Here is an 18,246-nt window from a genome sequence, read left to right on the forward strand (position 1 = left end):
TTACTTTTTATGATTTCAAAGTTTTGTGGTTTTCGTAAAAATTAATGACTGCTCACCGTGAATTATGATACTGACATTAACATTTTGCCTCTGTTGGAACGCTGTCCGTAACCATATCCATGCTCGGTTGGTAGGCCAACTGCATGTAAACCGTCTCGTCCACAGGTAGGCCTATGATATATTTCCATAACATTGGAGTCCACGATTAAAATTTATCATATTTCCAAGATTTCATTATCTTTCAAAAATGCCCCCTTGCAACTTAGCTCCTGTTTTGAGGGCTAGCGTTCAACTACAGGTTTACTACTTCCAGCATGTGTACAAATTGCGCACGTCAAGCCTACACTATACATACACAGTTGTGAGACCCAGGCTAGCTTAGGCGCAGTAGATTTGTACGTTGTTAAGGCATCGACTGCTGCGATCGGTTGAGCATTCATAAAATATAAACTAAGCGTTAAATAAACCAATCACTGCATAGCGCACACTATAATATAAACACTCGTTTTATACAAAAAAAAAATAATAATAAAAGCGGCGATTTTGAGAGTATTTTGTATTATGTTGGTGGCAACATTGCCTGCTGGTTGGAGTTGCTCCCACACTTTTAGCCACTAGAGCACGTACCAGTCCAATCTGAGCAATGTGGACAAGGTCATGCTCCCATATTTTCAGAAACCAGGGAAAGTCCTTAAGTTACGAAAGGCACAAAATGTCCGGACATTTTTGACTCGCCTGTATATAGTACAGGTGTGGCTTATGTCGAACCCTGAGCGTCGGCGTCGAATAACAGAGAAAGCAATTTAAGCAAAATCTTAGGAGTTGTAACTATAAAAGTACTGCAGATATTGGGGTCAGGCTTTGCACACATGTAGATCACAATAGCACGAGGGGGTTATTCCATCGTTGATTGGGTTTGTGCATATTAAATATCGTGAATTACTGAATTTCTGACTTAGTATATAGGGTATATTAGAATTATTGTTAGACAAAATGTTAGAGTTTGTATTTTAACATGTATTGTATGTATTGACCTGAGGTTTGGCATGAATATAAAACTTGATGACGCAAGGGGGGTGATCCATCGCTCCAATTATAAGTGGCTGTATTTAAGGCACACCATAGAGAAAATTTACTGGCAAAACTGACGCGGAACAACATTCTGTGTGTTTATGTTCCAGCGTGTTACACTGACAAACTCCAACCTCTAGACTTGTCCGTGAAAAAGGTCAAAGACGAACTGAAGAGCAGTTCCAAGGCTGGTACGCTGGGAGAGGAAACTCAAGTGGACACCAAGACTTCCATCATGAAGCTCATACATAACAGGCTGTTGATGAAGGTAATTGTCAAGCAAAGACAACTTTGTTAGACTGTTTTTTTTTTAAATCCGGGCTACATGTATTTAAGTAAATGTAAATACTGTATTGTAATGTACTGTCTGTACATGTATTTGTTTCCTTTCTTAAATATTAGTAAATATTTATCAAAAGGCAAGTCATTTAATTTTGTTCTTCTTTCACCCCCTTTACTTTTGTGGTGGAAAGATTTTATGCCATGCAAGACTGTATATTCGCTGGTTGTTTATTTCCGGATAATTTGGCGACTATCTACAGCGGGAATATCTTTTAACCATTTGTGTTTGCAGTATTTTAGAGGCACCATGAATTCCTCAGTCTTTACACCTTGCCGGATTATCCTTACATAGAAAGTACTGATTTGACAAAACTTAATCCATTTCCCTGTCCACTCCTGGGCATCCCTCTTTGACAGCATTATACATTATATGCAACCCACGGCTACCAGTGGTCATTTGTTGGATTGAAATGTATCTACATTTGTGTGTCTAGATAGTCATATAACTCCCAGTTAACATTAGAACCGTCCATAAATATTTGAAACAGCTGGGCAAGTGACAACTCCCTGACCTGACAGATTCATTGAAATAAATCACTAAATTGTTTGCACTGGCGTGCCGTATGAACTGAGAAAATGGGTGCTGACACCATCTGCTTAGCAAACACGAATATACACATCGAGTTGCTTTTTCTACTGAGGCTGTCATCAAATAGCAGAACAGAGCTGCCCCGACACCCGACTTTCTCTACCACCACATTCTTGAAATGTGGAGCAATCCGAAAACAGTCTTAATACCAGTTCTTTGTCTTACCACAAAAAATGTTCTCGCAATGTCATTTTCTGCAAACAGAGCCAGCAAAGCACTGGAAAACTATGCCATCATGTAAGCTGAACCTGTCGCCAGCCTCTCTGTCGGCCCTGGCTCCCAAAAACTCAGTGTGAGTCAGTGTTGGACAAGGCCGGTGTTTTTTGCCACTCGTGTGACATTTCAATGCCGACTCAGTACAACTATATTTTAATCGTGTCTTATGCTTCTTTTTTGACACGGACTGAAGGCATTTCTGAAATTTGTGGTGAAACTACCAATGGTTGCTGAAAACACCGTCACGGCGTGGTGCAGTCTGGGGGAAAATGCGACTGTCCGTCGTCGTCATGGAAACGAAGTGTTCTTCTCCTCACACATTACGCCGTCAGGAATGTACAACAAACAATGTTACTTTCAAATATGGTCGTGGAGTGAACGATGAGAGAGGTATTAGATTGACAGGACCGACATCTAAAACGTGGTTACCTCCCTTAGCACCGATGTGTATAATGACAGTTTTAATTGTGTTCGACCACTCTGGCCTGCAGTCTAGAAAAAATTTCCTTAAGCATTTTACGTATATATGTTGGCAGTAAACTACTTGAGTAAAAAAAAAATAAGAATCGTTTTCTAAATTTCAAGCTCTTATTTAAGAAAACGTAATTTCCAAGCATTTTCTAGATCTGGAAATCACATCTAAAATCAAGGGGTTTTATAGGACCTGAACGAACCCTGTCACTCTGAGTAGAGATGATACATATTCTATATGCAGAAATGAGAGGGTACAGCCCTTTACTTGCGTGGGGAGGGGGGAGTGTACGGCCTGAACGTGCCTTTCTCCTCATACCACCTGTCAGCCTGTTGATACTCTGAAGGCAAAGATGTTGCAATTCCTCGTGCATGGCAGCTCTCACTTAGGTCAGATCATGAACATGTAGGTCCATTGCTTCCACACGACGACCACCTGGCCCAGCTGACGTAAAACGCGTCATAAAACCAAATGACGTTTTAATTGAGTAATGTCAACACTGCTCACTCCACGACCGTATTTGTAAAGCCATTGTTTCACATCAAAACTAGGGATGAGTGAAATGCATGTGTGTTATCATTAAGGCACATGGATTCTAATCTTTTTGTCGTTTTTCATTTGCGGAAGGGTCAATCTGTTCACAACCAGTCATAATTTAAACTCTTCTGCTACAGAGAAAGAGTAATTGCATGCGTGCAAAATCACCACAGAGACAACCACGGGGGTACTTAATTAAGTTCTTTGTGTCTATATCGAGACTGTTAGTACAGCCGTTCGCTTTGAGCATTACCTAGGAATCTCGGACCCACACAGCCTAGGAAATGAGCGATCGACGTTGTGTTTATGATAAGTCGACAGCCGAAAAGATAAGCAACATAAGTGTGTGCACATTTTAGTCCATGGAGACGAATTTAACCTGTCACGGCACCGGCATCAGGTTTTTAAATGGAGCACTCTCTGGCGTTGGATTGGATTGGATAAAGTCCACACAGTCATCGAAAATACAATTTTGCGTCAAGAGAACAAGAGAGAATACCCAATAAGACACAACGTTAAAACTACTTGATCTATATGAGACATGATTAAAGACTTAGACCATAGAGAATTAAACCGGAGCGACAACAACTGTGTAATAGGGGGCAAATGGTCACACATAACCAATGAAATGCGGACTGTCAATTTATTTCAGTCAAAAAAAGTTTTTATTCTGTGTACGTAAATGGTTAAATAGTAGCAAATTACACGGTTCCTAGCATAATGGCTTAAGTTGAATTATGAGATACCAAATGACGTTTTTTTATTGTGTAATTTCAACCATATCTTCAACACTGCTTACTCCAGAACCATACTTTTCTCCGGCCTTGGCTCGTCTTAAGCCTAATCTACCTGTCTACAGGCATAACAGTAACAGTTTGTCTAATAGCCTCCCCTGTCCTTTCCATTTAGATATTTTAGATTCAGCTGTGGAGGAAATCCAGGATGGCTAATGAGGATGAAGATGTAAATAACAGCATGGATTTCTCTGTAGCTCCTTCCACGAGGAAAGGAGGTGCACGGAACAGTTCCATAAGCTAAGAGGAGAAAAAGCGCTAAAGAAGCTTAAATGGGAAAGGCGTTGTTCAATGCTGTAGCCAATGTAAATGTTGTTATAAAGTTATTGGGGGTGGGGAGAGGGGATAATGAATGAATGATTGACTATGGCTTAACGCCAGGTCGGCCAAGACATACCGTGGCGAGAACATCAGGAAGCAATGAATTGTTTATATCTAAGAATATTCAAAAATTAACTAAAACAGGCGGACAGGTTAAAAGATCAGTTAAAAGAATTAAACCTTAGTGAAAACCCGAAAACCATGATATTTTTATGACACATATATATACACGTTACGTAATGACAGCATCTCCGGACAATAAAGTCCACACAGTAAACAAAGAAATGTTTACTGTCCTTTTCAGGAGCACTAACGCCATGGAAAATACAGTTTTGCGTTAAGGGCATAAGACAGAATACCCAATACGACACATCATTAAAACTACTTCATCTATATGAGATATAATTAAAAACATAGACCATAGAGAATATAACCAGAGCGGTAACAATTGTGTGATAGGTGGCAAATGGTCACACATAACCGATGAAATACGGATGGTCAATTTCCCTCAATTAAAAAAGCCTGTTTATGTAAATGGTTAAATAGTAGCAAATTATATGCCCATAGAACAATGGCTTAAGCAGAATTAGGTACAAAAATGCAGTGATGTTATTTTCAATTTATTAGGCGTAACTGGTCTATGTTACGACCCAAACTGTCTTTATTATAAAGAGATGGCTTGTTCAAAATACACGACAGCTTAGCCGCACAAAAAAGTAAAGAAAACCAGCAGATTTTATATTTCAACAATTTATTAGGTTTAACAAGAACAGATGACAAGACTTATACAATTACTAACGTACTTAAGTTTAACAAGAAAGGATAGCAATACCCATACAAATACTAAAGCACTTACATGTACAACGGTGTCAAGTCCAAATGTTGTAATGTCATCACATTTAATCTATAATAACATTAAAACTGTACGAAGGAATTTCATTAACATGAAAACAATGCAAAACTGAAGTGCCTTCTGAATCCTGAACACTGCATCATCAACAATTTGCTGTAAGAAATCATGTCATGTAATGACAACTGTTGCAAGTAATGGAAGGAGAAATATGTAGGAACTGTCAACAGCAAGTCTGTAATTCTTCTGATAGGGTTAAACAATAGATATAATATAATGAAATTCTATCAATTAAATTTGTGTGCAGAATAGTAATATAGAGATGTCCTTATACTGTACGTGTATCTGAGCCTCTAGCTCTACAGTAACACGTTTCGACTTTTGAAGATCCCCTACACACTTCACGCCTGAATTTTGGGCAATTGCACAAAGGTGATTATTCCAAAACGACTACTTCTTGCAGTGCCTTTCTTTAAGACCTAGATGTTCCTGTAGTGCTTTTAAGAGAGGAGGTACAATTTTGGGGATACAGCTTCTCGACCCCGCAATAAAACGAGTTTTTTTATGGGGATTTGTGGGATGTTTGGGATACAGTAAAATTGTGCTTTACCGGTGTGACGGGAAGGTATGGATATACTCCCCAGTTTGTTAAACGACAGATGTGACGTCACGCTATTGTCTGATCAGCTGATTATTTTTAAATAATCTGCACTTTGGCGTTAGCGGTTTCAGTGGTGAAAACTTGCACCATCTTAGTGCTTCTTCGTTTGGTGTACGGTAGAGCAGAATTCGAACCCACGAACACGAAGCTCTAAATACCTCGCTGAACTATCCGCGGTGGTCGTACAACCTTCTCCTTTTAGCCGACTTTATACTTTCGTTATGACGTCAATTCTTTATCTGACCGGATTCAATTCCACTTAGCGATCTGAAAGGCCTTCATCGCCGGGCGAGGGAAACTGGTCCTCTTTCATACCTGGCTGGACATTCAGTTACAGAGGCTTTGGCTCACGAAATTTACGTCAACTTATCCCAGTGACTTCTAACATGACACGCCTGGCGGCACAAAAGTTACGCAGCTTCGCATGCAAAATGTCTTGTTTTATTTTATACAAAAGATATTCTATGGAAATCTGACTAACCGCGTTCACCAAGTATTTGTGTTGTTTTGCACATACGTAAACTGTCAATTCTTGAAAGATAATGTACAATTATTACACGGGTCCAAGGTGTCGTTTAAGTAGGAGAAAACACTCGTAACTGTAGGTTCTTGAAAAACAATGAACTCGACTCTCGCGTCTCCTTCATTATGTTTCAGAAATCTACAATTACCAGTGTTATGTCGACTACAGAAAAGGCTGATGTTTTGTAAATAGTTCCTTCTAAAATTTATAATCATTTTTGTGCTTTCTCCTTTAAAAATTTAGATAGTCCGTATGTGGTTTCCTGGCCATAGGACATATTGTCATTAGCCTTACGACATACTATATTTCTGTAGTCCGAAATTCCTGGCACTAATATGATAAAATATAGTATAAGCCATACTGAGTTATGACACATTTTTTGCTTTAAAAATCGTTTGAAAAGGTTAACAAAAGGAAAAGAAAAGCAAAAAGGAAAGGTCAACTGAAAGTTTAAAAGGAACAATTACCACAAACTTTTGACCTAGTTTCGCCCATTGTTTGTAAAAAAGCCATGAGTATAGTAAATTTAGTGGATTTTCACCGGGCGTATCTTCATCTCGCTGAACTGAAGAGGGAGATATTGAGACGACCATTGGCGCCATGTGACGAATGAACTATTTTTCTTGGACTTCTCCGGCACATCAACATACAACCCATTGAGATTGCTGTGATGACAACTACCGTACCACCAGGCCCCATGAAAATCCGTAGCACAGTTCTTACTGCTGTAGTCCTTATCTCTGTCATATGTCGAAAACTCCAAGCCATTGTGGTAAGCCAAGGAGTCACCTGAGGGAATAAAACGACTCAAAAGTCAAAAGCTGTATTCTGTGTAAATAAACCACAGACAATTAAGAATACACACAGATTATTGCACGGCTCAGATTGATCAGATTTATTCATTTGATTCTTGTTTTCTGTTAGAAAGTTGTGGTCAACTAGCCAGAAAAAAAGTGCCACTAAACAAACGCGTCCGGGCCCTAAAATCGGGCGACCAAATGTAAAGGGTCGAAGTGACCGTATCATTTAGCCTCAGATTTTCTTTGTTCACCACTATACGGTCACATGGACTATTTTAAGATTGGTCAAAACGGTCGATACTTAAAACGTGCACGAAGTAAGGGAGGGGGGGGGAGGGCGCTAAAACTTACGTGATCTCGAATTAACGAGGTCAAGGCCAGCATAGTAACTAAAATTATATTGTTTGACCTGACATCTGATGCAATAGTGCCTCATGGTTACCTTCAATTAAAATGGGGAAGGTCTGCAAGCAACCTGCGGATTGTCGTTGCTTTCCCTCCGGTCTGTTCCCCCTTTTCCTCGCACCATAATGCTGGCCGCTGTCGAATAAGTGAAATATTCTTGAGTACTGCCTAAAACAACAATCAAATAAAGAAATAAATCAAACAATCAATTAAAATGTCTAAGTATAGAGATTAAAGTGAAGGATTCGATGTTTGTTATGCATTGTCAGAGGATTTACTCAACCTAGTCAAACCATTTCCAAAATATGATTTAAGACTTCCTAACATAATTTAGGTACATGATGAAGTAGGTACAGGTAAGGGACTATTTAAAGAATACCAAAAGAATTCTATTACAAAAATTTAACGGACTCAAGTTATGACTGTATATTTTAGTTCCAATAAATCTGGGACTTAATAAGGCAGGCTCATAATATGTAATCTTCACGCAGGTTTCATAATGAGCAGAATATCAGCAATCCAACAAGTAATATTTTTTAAAATTTAAACAATCATATGGCAAAACATTTTCAGCTACACTTATTCAAAAAATGAAAAAAGCTAAAAAGTGTGATCTCACCATTATCCATATCAATACGATTTGCAACTAAGTCCCAAACTTTATAGACTGAAATTTTTGTATGTAAAAGATACAAAGTCCAAAGCCCTTGTCACAAAACAGTACAAAATACACTGCCATCATGACATATAGAACACTCTCATTGATGAAAGAGCAATGTCTGGTGTACGTCTCTTTGATAACGTAAATTTTATTTTTCGCGTATTTGCGACCAGTCCAAATACCAGGACAAAGGTCAGGGATCACACTTTTTATTTTCTCAGTTGTTTTTCCAGACAGGCAATGTAGCAATAGGCTTAGTTACATTCTACTTGCAGGTGAGATATATAAAAAAGCGAGCAGCAGTTCTAATATTCTACAATTAATAAAAATAAGATAAGATAAAAAAAAGGAAAGAACAGAAATACAAAGACAATTATGTGCAATGCTATTCCTACATAATATATGCAAGGCGCGAGGTTGGTTTTCGAGATTTGATCTGAAAATATTTGAAGAAATTATTGAGTTGAAACCGATAAAAAATCGTAACGAAGTAAATTCAAAAGTTGTCAGCATGCACGAATTAGACTGGCTTTCAAAACTCATCCCATTCAGAATTAACGATGTGGCGTTAAGCCATGATCATTCATTCATTCAAATTTCCCCCTCCTCGGTGACTATATTTCTCTTTCCGCCCACCATACTTTTTTCTGTGACCAAGAATATTTCACGCCAATAATTTTGGTGGCTTGTTTTACACTTTTCGCCCAAAATTTTTCGACCATCATTCCCACGGCCACCAACTGCTCAGCTATTATTTACGCTTAGTTGCAACTTTTCAGGATGACATATTTTGGCGGATTTTAGTTAATATACTTTTTTCTGAGATTATGTTTCTCTCAGATAGAAAAACATGTCGGTCAACTTACCGATATTTCCCTTAAACGTGCCCAGTAAAAGCCGGAAGTTTTGAGTCTCGTCTGCTACTCGAAATCTGCTGTAGGAAGCGTAACCCGTTTCCAAGGTGTAGTTTCCCAGATTCACGAGGAGTTTAAAGTGCGCCTGAGAGGTCAGGAGGTGAATCTTCTGCAGGCCTGGGGAGACAAAATTGGATGGTTTTGACCGACTACTGTATTTGTGGGAACTACCTCACAAAGCGCTGTTTGTGGAATGTAGTTCATCGTATTTCATCTCAACGGCATATTATGTTAGATGGATAAAGTCGTCAAGATGTCTAAAAGATGTAATCGCAATTCAAGCCAAACTGCTTTTCATAATGATTTCATATTTTTGATATGTATGTTCACTGTGGCAGATTTAACCTGCGGCTGTTGTGATCACATTTCATGTTTTCATTGAATTCATGGAAATCATCTCTGTGTTGGTAAGAAAGCAAATGGAAATGAAAAGTTTTCAGCGACGACATCGAAATGGAAGTCAAAGGCGCTTGCGATAAAGATTTCGCTTTTAACCTGTAGTTTTAAATTGAGGTGTACTGGATTCTTATGTTAACTAAGACTGTTTCAAAGAAATTCTTGGTCTATATGGCAGCAGGCTAGCATTGAACAGTTTGAATGAAAGGAATACTACATGTATTGTCGTCATTCCTGATTAGAGAATCCCTATTTGATATCCAGGTTCATATGGTAGGTCAGTTCCAGCCAACCGATAGCAAACAATTCCTGAGTCTTGCACAAATAGCATAAAATTTGTTAAAGCTGCCGAAGGGTTTCTTGATTATTCTTCAGCTAAACGTAATACCAGTTAGCTCAGTACAGTTTTCACATATTGATTACCCTTCGAATGATCTTGAATTAACTATTAATATGTAGTATACTCCAGCATGTTACCGGGGCTTTTAAACACACAGCTGTGTGCTGCCAGCAACACCGGTGGTTAGGGAAATGTCCACATTACCGGCGAATATCACTTTTTGGTTTTAATCTCATCTAATTCATATTGTTTGCAGTCCATCAACCAGTGGTGATCAACTGTTTGTTACACCTACAGTCCCATCACCTATCAATCAGCTTTCAAGCTGAATGCTTGAAGGTTACTCTTCCTACCAGGATTATTATTCTGTGTAGTATTTGCTTTGGCGTTTTCTACAAAACTGCAAATCGTTGCTGTTATTCATTTACACTGAAAAAATCACAAAATTTTACTGCTACGTCCTGGCATATGAAACTTTAATACACCGCTGACCTACAGAGTCGCCATGTTGGGTGTAGATAGAAATCTGTAGGACCGTTTATCGGATCCCCTTGAGATTTAAAATACAAGAGAACACTTCATGGGCTATACAGTTTAAGAAATTTACTTATTTCGCTATCATATTATTTTACTTTTCTCGACAAGGTCACGTCAGTGGAAAGCAATGCGTGTCATGCTGACGGTAAATTACCTCAAATATTTTAGTGTGGAGTCGGAATTCATATACCACGATAATGGTAAGATCCGTTCACAAAAGAAATTTGAAACACGTTACCAATAAATATGTAAGATATAAATATGTATATGGTAAATATATATATATATATGGTAAAAAAAGCTAACGGTTCAAAAAGTAATTTTGCAAAGACACTCCATGAAATATAAACGTCATGCCCGACGTTCGTATAGCATTCGTAGTCCGTAAAGGTGCGTTCGAAGTCGATAATGGCAAGATCAATTTCCAAAAAACAACGTTTAACACTAGCTCCCAAAGGTATGCAAGAAATTATAGAAATAGGAAATATAGCCGGTAACACACAAGAGAGAAGCGGTCATAAGTTTTCAATGATGCCGGGGAGAAAGTGGATATTCCAGGCACAAATTCAATATCAGAGTTCATATTCGTAGTCCATGAATGATTTCCAGGTCAAATAACAATTAAACAGGGTATCTCAGTTGCGCTTTGATTGCAATGGTTCAAAAAGGCATCATGCAGATGTAATGAGCATGGCTGCCTTTACGGCCCCTATCCCTAGGTTAAATGGTATTAGATACAGTTCGAAAATGACAAGCATTACAGGCCTTAACCGAACAGAGTGTGATTCAAAAGTAACGGACGATTACGTCTCTCCCGTTAATATGTAAGGATCTCATACCACAAGAGGCGCCATCTACACATGTTACACATGATATGTTGGTCTGTATAAAAGCTGTCTACAAGATAGACGGTTACACTGGGCAACCAGCGCCATCTATGTTGTTCAGTATCATGTACGCGATAGATATGTGCATAACATCGCCGTTTATGTGGTTGATCACAATGCAGATTCTGAACGCTCTGTCCATACCTGCCAACGTCTTTCTAAGATTTTACAATGAGTACAACAGTGCTGCCGGAAATTATTGACAAAAGTCTAGTGATCTGTGAGCTATATGAACAGTTGCAATGACAGCCCAATCGAGATTCATATTTTGTTATCCACAACTAATATCCAAGTACGGCAAAAGATATCAATACTGATTTCACTCCGTCGAGTAGAACATACCTTGCGTCTTTCCAACACAACTGAAAACTGTTCACTGTTTCTATTTGAATGATTCCATCCTATTTTCGTACTTTGTATACCTCTTTAGTTATTAGGTGGTCTGTGTTATAAGTCGCTTTGGGGAATATACTTTGCGATTATTGACCTGAAACGTCCTTATTGGTTGACGGCTGGTACACGAGTGTCTGTTTCGGCGTAATGATTTCTTACGCTACCTAAACACTTAGGTTTATTATTCGACATAACAGTTATTCGTTCTTGAACAGTTGCAATAAAAGTGCGAGTGAGATACCTACAGTTGAATTTTACCTGAAAATTATTCACATGTTTATGTTTTGAATGTTGACTGGGATTTCATGCACAGAAAATCGACTCTGTTCCCTGCAGCATTGAAAACCAATGACTGCTGAGTCTGCCTCCACCATAATACTGACCGTCGTCAAATAAACAATTAGAATAATATAACCATGGTAAAAAATACTTCCCCCCAAAGCCAGTTAACAATGAAAAATCTGTGGTAATTTGGTGAGGTAGATGTGGTGATATTAAATTGAGTTAAGTAACATTTTAATGCAGGACCTTTGACCTTTTTTTAAGGTAACTCACCCAACCAGAACTCCCCGTAGAGGTTACCAAACCCATCGGTGTACTTCTGCCAGTCACGAAAGAAGTCAACAGAGCCATCTTGTCGTCTTTGAAACACCTGGAAAGTCAGTTAACATCAAGTTTACCATTTACCAAACACAGACACAATTACTTTATGTCGGAGTTTTTTTTCACCTATACGACGGCAGTCAAGATTATGTGGGAACTGGGCAGCGCCCAGCGGATACCCACGAACATCCGCAAGTTGTTGCCAAAGGCATAATTAAAATATGAATTATTGATATATTTCCAACCTAAGAACACCGTTCTGCGGTATTTGTATGAGCGTGTTCATGCACTTTTGTATGGATGTAGGACTGGTTGACATGTGTTGGTGTTAGGTGGTTTTCAGAAGAGAGTTTTCTCTTGCAGAATGTTTTAAAATAATGTATTACTTTTATTAATACAACAACTTGTTAAAGCGTCATTTCGCATGTCAGAGTAATTTTCGCTTCACAGAAGCATATGATTATTTATTGGATTTATTACCACACGGTCGACGTCTAACTCAGTGGGTTTGTCAAACCCCACGATTTCCAATATCATTCCTTAACGTGACGTGTACCACCCTTTTACAGTAGCTGAGCCGACTTTTCTTCATACCTGTTATCTGGATAATTTATTAGCGCAAGCAGTATGGGGTAGCATAATCTAAGATCGCTTTGACCTCAAATTTATTTATTTATTTATTTACTTGGCGGTTTACGCCGTGTTTAAGAATATTGTGCGTATGCGACGGCGGCTGCTATTAATGTGAAAGGAAACCGTGCAGAGCCCGGGGCAATCGCACGACCATCCTCCGGTTTCTGAAAGTCTTTCCTACGTACGTCTGGAGAGGAAGCCAGCATGAGCTAAACTTGAACTCACAGGGACCGTATTGATGAGGTATTTTTAACCAATGAAACAATCATTTCAGTCGTTTAATGCAAATTTCTTTATTTTTTTTTGGACAAAAGTTTGATCTCAGACGTTGTTAGTTCTTACTGCTCTTGCGACATGAGTTTTTTTTTTCAGATACTTTCCAAGGTACGAGAGTTTCTCCTTTTCATAATTCCGGTGTTAAATATCAAATAAAATACAAAAAATAAGTTAATTTGTTGAAACTTTTGTTATTTGTTTTGAATATGTGACTGTATTATAGGCTGTATTATAGATCGCAATCTAACTACATTTCTAAGTATTTTGTGTAAAATTATCACCACGGACCTTATTAACTTGGTGTTGTTCTGCACTGAGTTATCCACAAATGCACATGACCTGATTGTTTGATTCTGAAACGGCATTCCACTGTTTAGAATTGTCTAACAGACGTAGATCTAGGCGTCGTAGCAGACAGTCGCAAACCAATCGTAAATCATGACGAGCGTTGCAGGTTTGTCATTTTATTTATTTATTTGATTTATTTGATTGGTGTTTTACGCCGTACTCAAGAATATTTCACTTATACGACGACGGCCAGCATTATGGTGGGTGGAAACCGGGCAGAGCCCTGGGGAAACCCACGACCATACGCAGGTTGCTAGAAACCTTCCCACTTACCGCTGGAGAGGAAGCCAGCATAAGCTGGACTTGAACTCACAGCGACCGCATTGATGGGAGACTCCTGGGACATTATACTGCTCTAGCGCGCTAACCAACTGAGCCACGGAGGCCCCTGTCATTTTATAATCCCTATTTACAAGCTCACCAGCCATCCACCTCCCTGCGTCACCATGTCACAGTACACATGGAAGCCTTTTCCCACTCCGAACGGAAACACTCGGTACACGCCGCTCTTTGTGTGGTTGCACTTCTGTATTACTGTACAATCGGTAGGATATGCGCATTCGAGAAAATTGCTGTGATCTGAAAAAACAATTCCTGGCGTGGTATTTATTGTGATTTACATCAATACACGAAACATCGATCGTGGTAATACTCTGCAAACATTTGTACACAAGAAATACTTGATCTGTACGATATCAGCCTATGATGATGATAAATTCTGGACAAAACCATAACTGAATGATTCACTAGAATAACGCCAAGTACAGTACTGTAGCTCTCCCTGTCGATGTGAGAACTAACAAAAGTGAGCGGGCTACTATATCTATCTCATTATCCCTATTGGAGAAACATCACGGAGGAAAGGTAAGGTCTTAGAGTTTTAAAAAATCAGTTTTTAACAAAGCTCTGTTGCACAGCCTTTAGTGGTGTAGCTGGTCACCACAGTTTTTGTATTATTTTCACAATAAATTTTCCCTAAACACAATATTTAGGCTATGTTAATCTGTAAAGTGCATTTAAAAATACTAGGTTTAATTCGCGGAACTCTGGCCGGGTGACGTCAAGGCTGTGCATACATCCCTCGATTGTGTATTGAAAAGCCCTGCAAAGCATAGTCGAATCCATTAGGCCTACCCACTGTACCCCTACGTGTACACCTCTTTAATAGCACTCTGAAAATATTATAAGTAAAACAGTTTTACAACAAATATCTTGAAAGAAAGGCTACCGGAGTCGTATTAGATCTGGGAAAAGCATAGAGACTGCATGATACGATGGCCGATTTTCGCTCATATATCGACCACATAGATGATACAAATGCGCTCTTAACTGGTTCGCCTGACACCTATTGGACATCCACCGAATTATGGTCGTGTTTGTGGAAAAGTTTTCACGGTTTCACAGTTAACAGACTATAAATTTTTAAAGGCATGTTGAGCGATGCAGAACTTAGACACAGGGATGCATGCAGTCGGGCCAGCCTATTGTGAGTTTCACTGACGGGCACAGTCTGCCACTCAACGCCGTGAAACTAACGATCAAGTTAATCACTTGTGTTATATCGCCGGCAAAAATAAATAAGGCTTCAATTATACTGAATGGAAACAACGATTGGTGACTAATAGAAATGTAAATTTAAAATGTGCATGCGCACACAGCGGCTTCTAGCGACTTCTTTAAGTTCGTGTCACAGGCTGCTGTTTCAAATAAAAAAAAAGCTAAATAAACTTTGCATTCAGGAAGATAAAATCCGGAAGTCTTTTTCGTTCAGATTTTTGGGGGATATTATAAGGCTCGTCCTTCGGCCTTTTCCTTTAGAAGGTTTGGCTGAATTAGCAAGTCTCATACGACTGCGATCTATTCCCCCGTAATCAAAGTGCGGTTTTGACGAGATCTGGTCCGTATTTTATAAATCAGTGGCTTAATGCCTGGAGTGAATGTACCACTGTGAAGTCACAAGGTCAGCGGTGGCTCGATCGTAGCGGAGTAGATTTTCTGATGTTTCATGACTAAATGACTAAGGTTTTTTTTTTTTTGTTTTTTGTGTTTTTTTTTTTTTGTTTTTTTTTTTTGTGTTCCACGTTCTAAACCATCGCAATGGATCCAGGGGGCGTCAGACTATCCATCTGCAGTTTGTAAGGCCAAGCGCTGGGGATATACTTTAATTATCTAAGCCAGTGAGGTCACCGAAAGTCATCTTGACATGCCAGAGTTGTCTTCAACTGGATTATTACTCATTCACATAAATTCACTCACATTCTTTGTTCAAATCAAAGTCTATTTGTTGAAATCAAAGATAAAATATTTCTTCATTCAAACTCCCCTTTTTGCACGATATATACTCGAAATGGGGTTCACTGCATGACCCTCCATATATTTATTTATTGTTTGAATTGATATTTTACATTGCACTCAAGAATAATTAACTTATACGATGGCGGACAGCATGTATGGATGGAGGAAACCGGGAGAAACACATGAGCTAGTTATGAACTGAAAAGGACCGCACTGGTGAGAGGCTTCGGGGTCACTGTGCTGCATTAGTGTACTATGCTTGTCAATGGGATAGAACAAATCCATTGGACTTATTCAGTCACCTTTATCTTAAATTTAAACTCTTATTTTGACATCTGATTCTTAAGTTCGGTTGAGAGCTCCTCAAGTGAAAACAAAGCTCAGACTAACTAGTTCTTTACGTGGCTAAGTTTGTAATAGTGTAGGGAAAATTTTAAACTTTACGGCAAATTTAATCACTGCATAAAGTATTATGTGAAATTACCAGTTGCACTTATCGTCTACTTAAAATAGTGTTTCCGATGCGAAATACATGTTGCTTACATTGTCTAAAAAGACAACAATGACGGTTTCGTGTTATTTTATGTTTTAGTCGGTGACAACTCCATGCGTGTGAACTACCGCACTGTTCTCAAACTAGTATAAATAAATGTTATCAGATGTACATACCGGTCCACGTGGAAACATCGTCTTCCTCGGCTTGTTCCACCAATGGTTGAACATCAAACTTCTTCAAAAATGTGTTATACGAAGACGCCACAAAGCCGACGCTGAACAAAAGAAGTCCACACATAACGGACAACATCTTGGATTGTTAGAATCTGACAGCTCTCGACTGAAGATTGTAGGTTCACATACACTCTACAGTGACTTTATATCTGCTTGCTCAAACCGGATTCGTGGGCTGTTTTGACAGCTATCAGCGTCATCACCGCACGCTGCTTTTCCCAACTGATGTTAAGAAAACTGTAATTTAAAGCCTTTTTTACGTCATAAGAGAAAACATGCGAAGTTTTTTTCTGCTTGTAACTGTTAGGACATATCCTAACTTAAATGTTGAGAAATTAACAAACCGTTTTGTGTATCGTTTAAAAGAGCTGATTAGTGAAGTTGTACTTTGTTGAACACTAAATAATATTGGTATCGCACACAGGGAGGTCAAGCGTATTTCCTGTCTCAGACATTGTGTGAAAGTAACCATAATAAACTCCAGGCTATTCACCCTGTGATAAAATCTTAACTGAGGGTATGTTTTGCAGAGATCAACCTCTCCTATTTGTCTTCCAAAGTAGTCATCATACAAAAATTCTCCTTCTCAAAGACAGATCGAGAAAAAAATCCGATAAATGCTGTTATACGTTTACAGTGTCACATGACATAGGCATGCAATTTTTTATAACAGCACATCTCTTGTATAATTACGTTGTCGTCTGTTTTACAATTTAAGGTAACGTCACTGGAAACCATTTCCGTTGTGACGCTGAACATACGTGATAGCAAATATCTATACTAGTATGTGGCGATGTTTTCAGCCGAAAATATTTAAATTAAGTAGGCGGTCTTACTTTCAGTTCAAAAAAGCACAACTCTGAAAAGAAGATCATAACATGTATGGTCCCATATAACAAGATAACAAGATACAATGTTAAATGGAGGGAAAGAGCCTAGTTCGGCAAAAGAGAACGTGATGTTTCTGTTGCAATTGGTGACACGTGTATGTGACACGGTCAACTGACCGACCCCATATTCTGCCTTCATTCTGCAAGATTTAAGAATGTATTGGTTAAAGTGTTTGTGCTTTTTGTCTTATGTCAATAACAGTGATAATACGGAGAAGAAATAGATTGACTGAAATATTCCATGAAAAACGACGTTCAACTGACAACACTTAAAAGACTGTACATCTTATAATACTGCATACTGCATCTACAGTTATAACGGTATTTCCCGACTATATTGCTGGCCTCCGACGTATAATTGAAAGAATATTGAGTACGGCGAAAAACATCAGTTAAATAAAATAATAAATCGACGGTTACAATTGTCTTGAAGCGGTGACATGGATCTTAAGTGACACAGAGACGAAACACTATACATCAAGTCTGCTGGAAGACTTGAATCTCAATGGAATTTTGTAATGTAAACCTCAGATACGCCTTGATCAAAACCCGTATACAGTGCACTGGGACTAAACGTATCCCCTGTCTTCAGGATCCGGGTTAAGCGAAACCAGATATACACGCTGACGCACTCGACGTAAGTCTACACCAAATGAAGGAGTCGGCTTAAGCCAGATTACATCTATACATTCACGTATACATAACAAAACTCTCACAGTAAGGTCGACGATGAAATCTCAAACCCAGTGTTTTTGCAGGACGG

General features: G+C 38.8%; 1 protein-coding gene across 1 annotated transcript; it reads right to left on the reverse strand.

Moving 5' to 3' along the window:
- Positions 1-5,083: 5,083 nt before the first annotated feature.
- Positions 5,084-16,672, reverse strand: LOC135477651 (fibrinogen C domain-containing protein 1-B-like). The gene is made up of 5 exons (XM_064757824.1): positions 16,534-16,672; positions 13,991-14,148; positions 12,265-12,361; positions 9,109-9,273; positions 5,084-7,165 (listed from the first exon to the last, which is right to left on the reverse strand). Exons 1-5 carry the CDS (start codon positions 16,667-16,669, stop codon positions 6,903-6,905), a joined length of 819 nt encoding a protein of 272 aa, XP_064613894.1. The 5' UTR covers positions 16,670-16,672; the 3' UTR covers positions 5,084-6,902.
- Positions 16,673-18,246: the final 1,574 nt, after the last annotated feature.

The sequence above is a fragment of the Liolophura sinensis genome, chromosome 11 (assembly GCF_032854445.1).
Source record: "Liolophura sinensis isolate JHLJ2023 chromosome 11, CUHK_Ljap_v2, whole genome shotgun sequence".
Classification (NCBI taxonomy): Eukaryota; Metazoa; Mollusca; class Polyplacophora; order Chitonida; family Chitonidae; genus Liolophura; species Liolophura sinensis.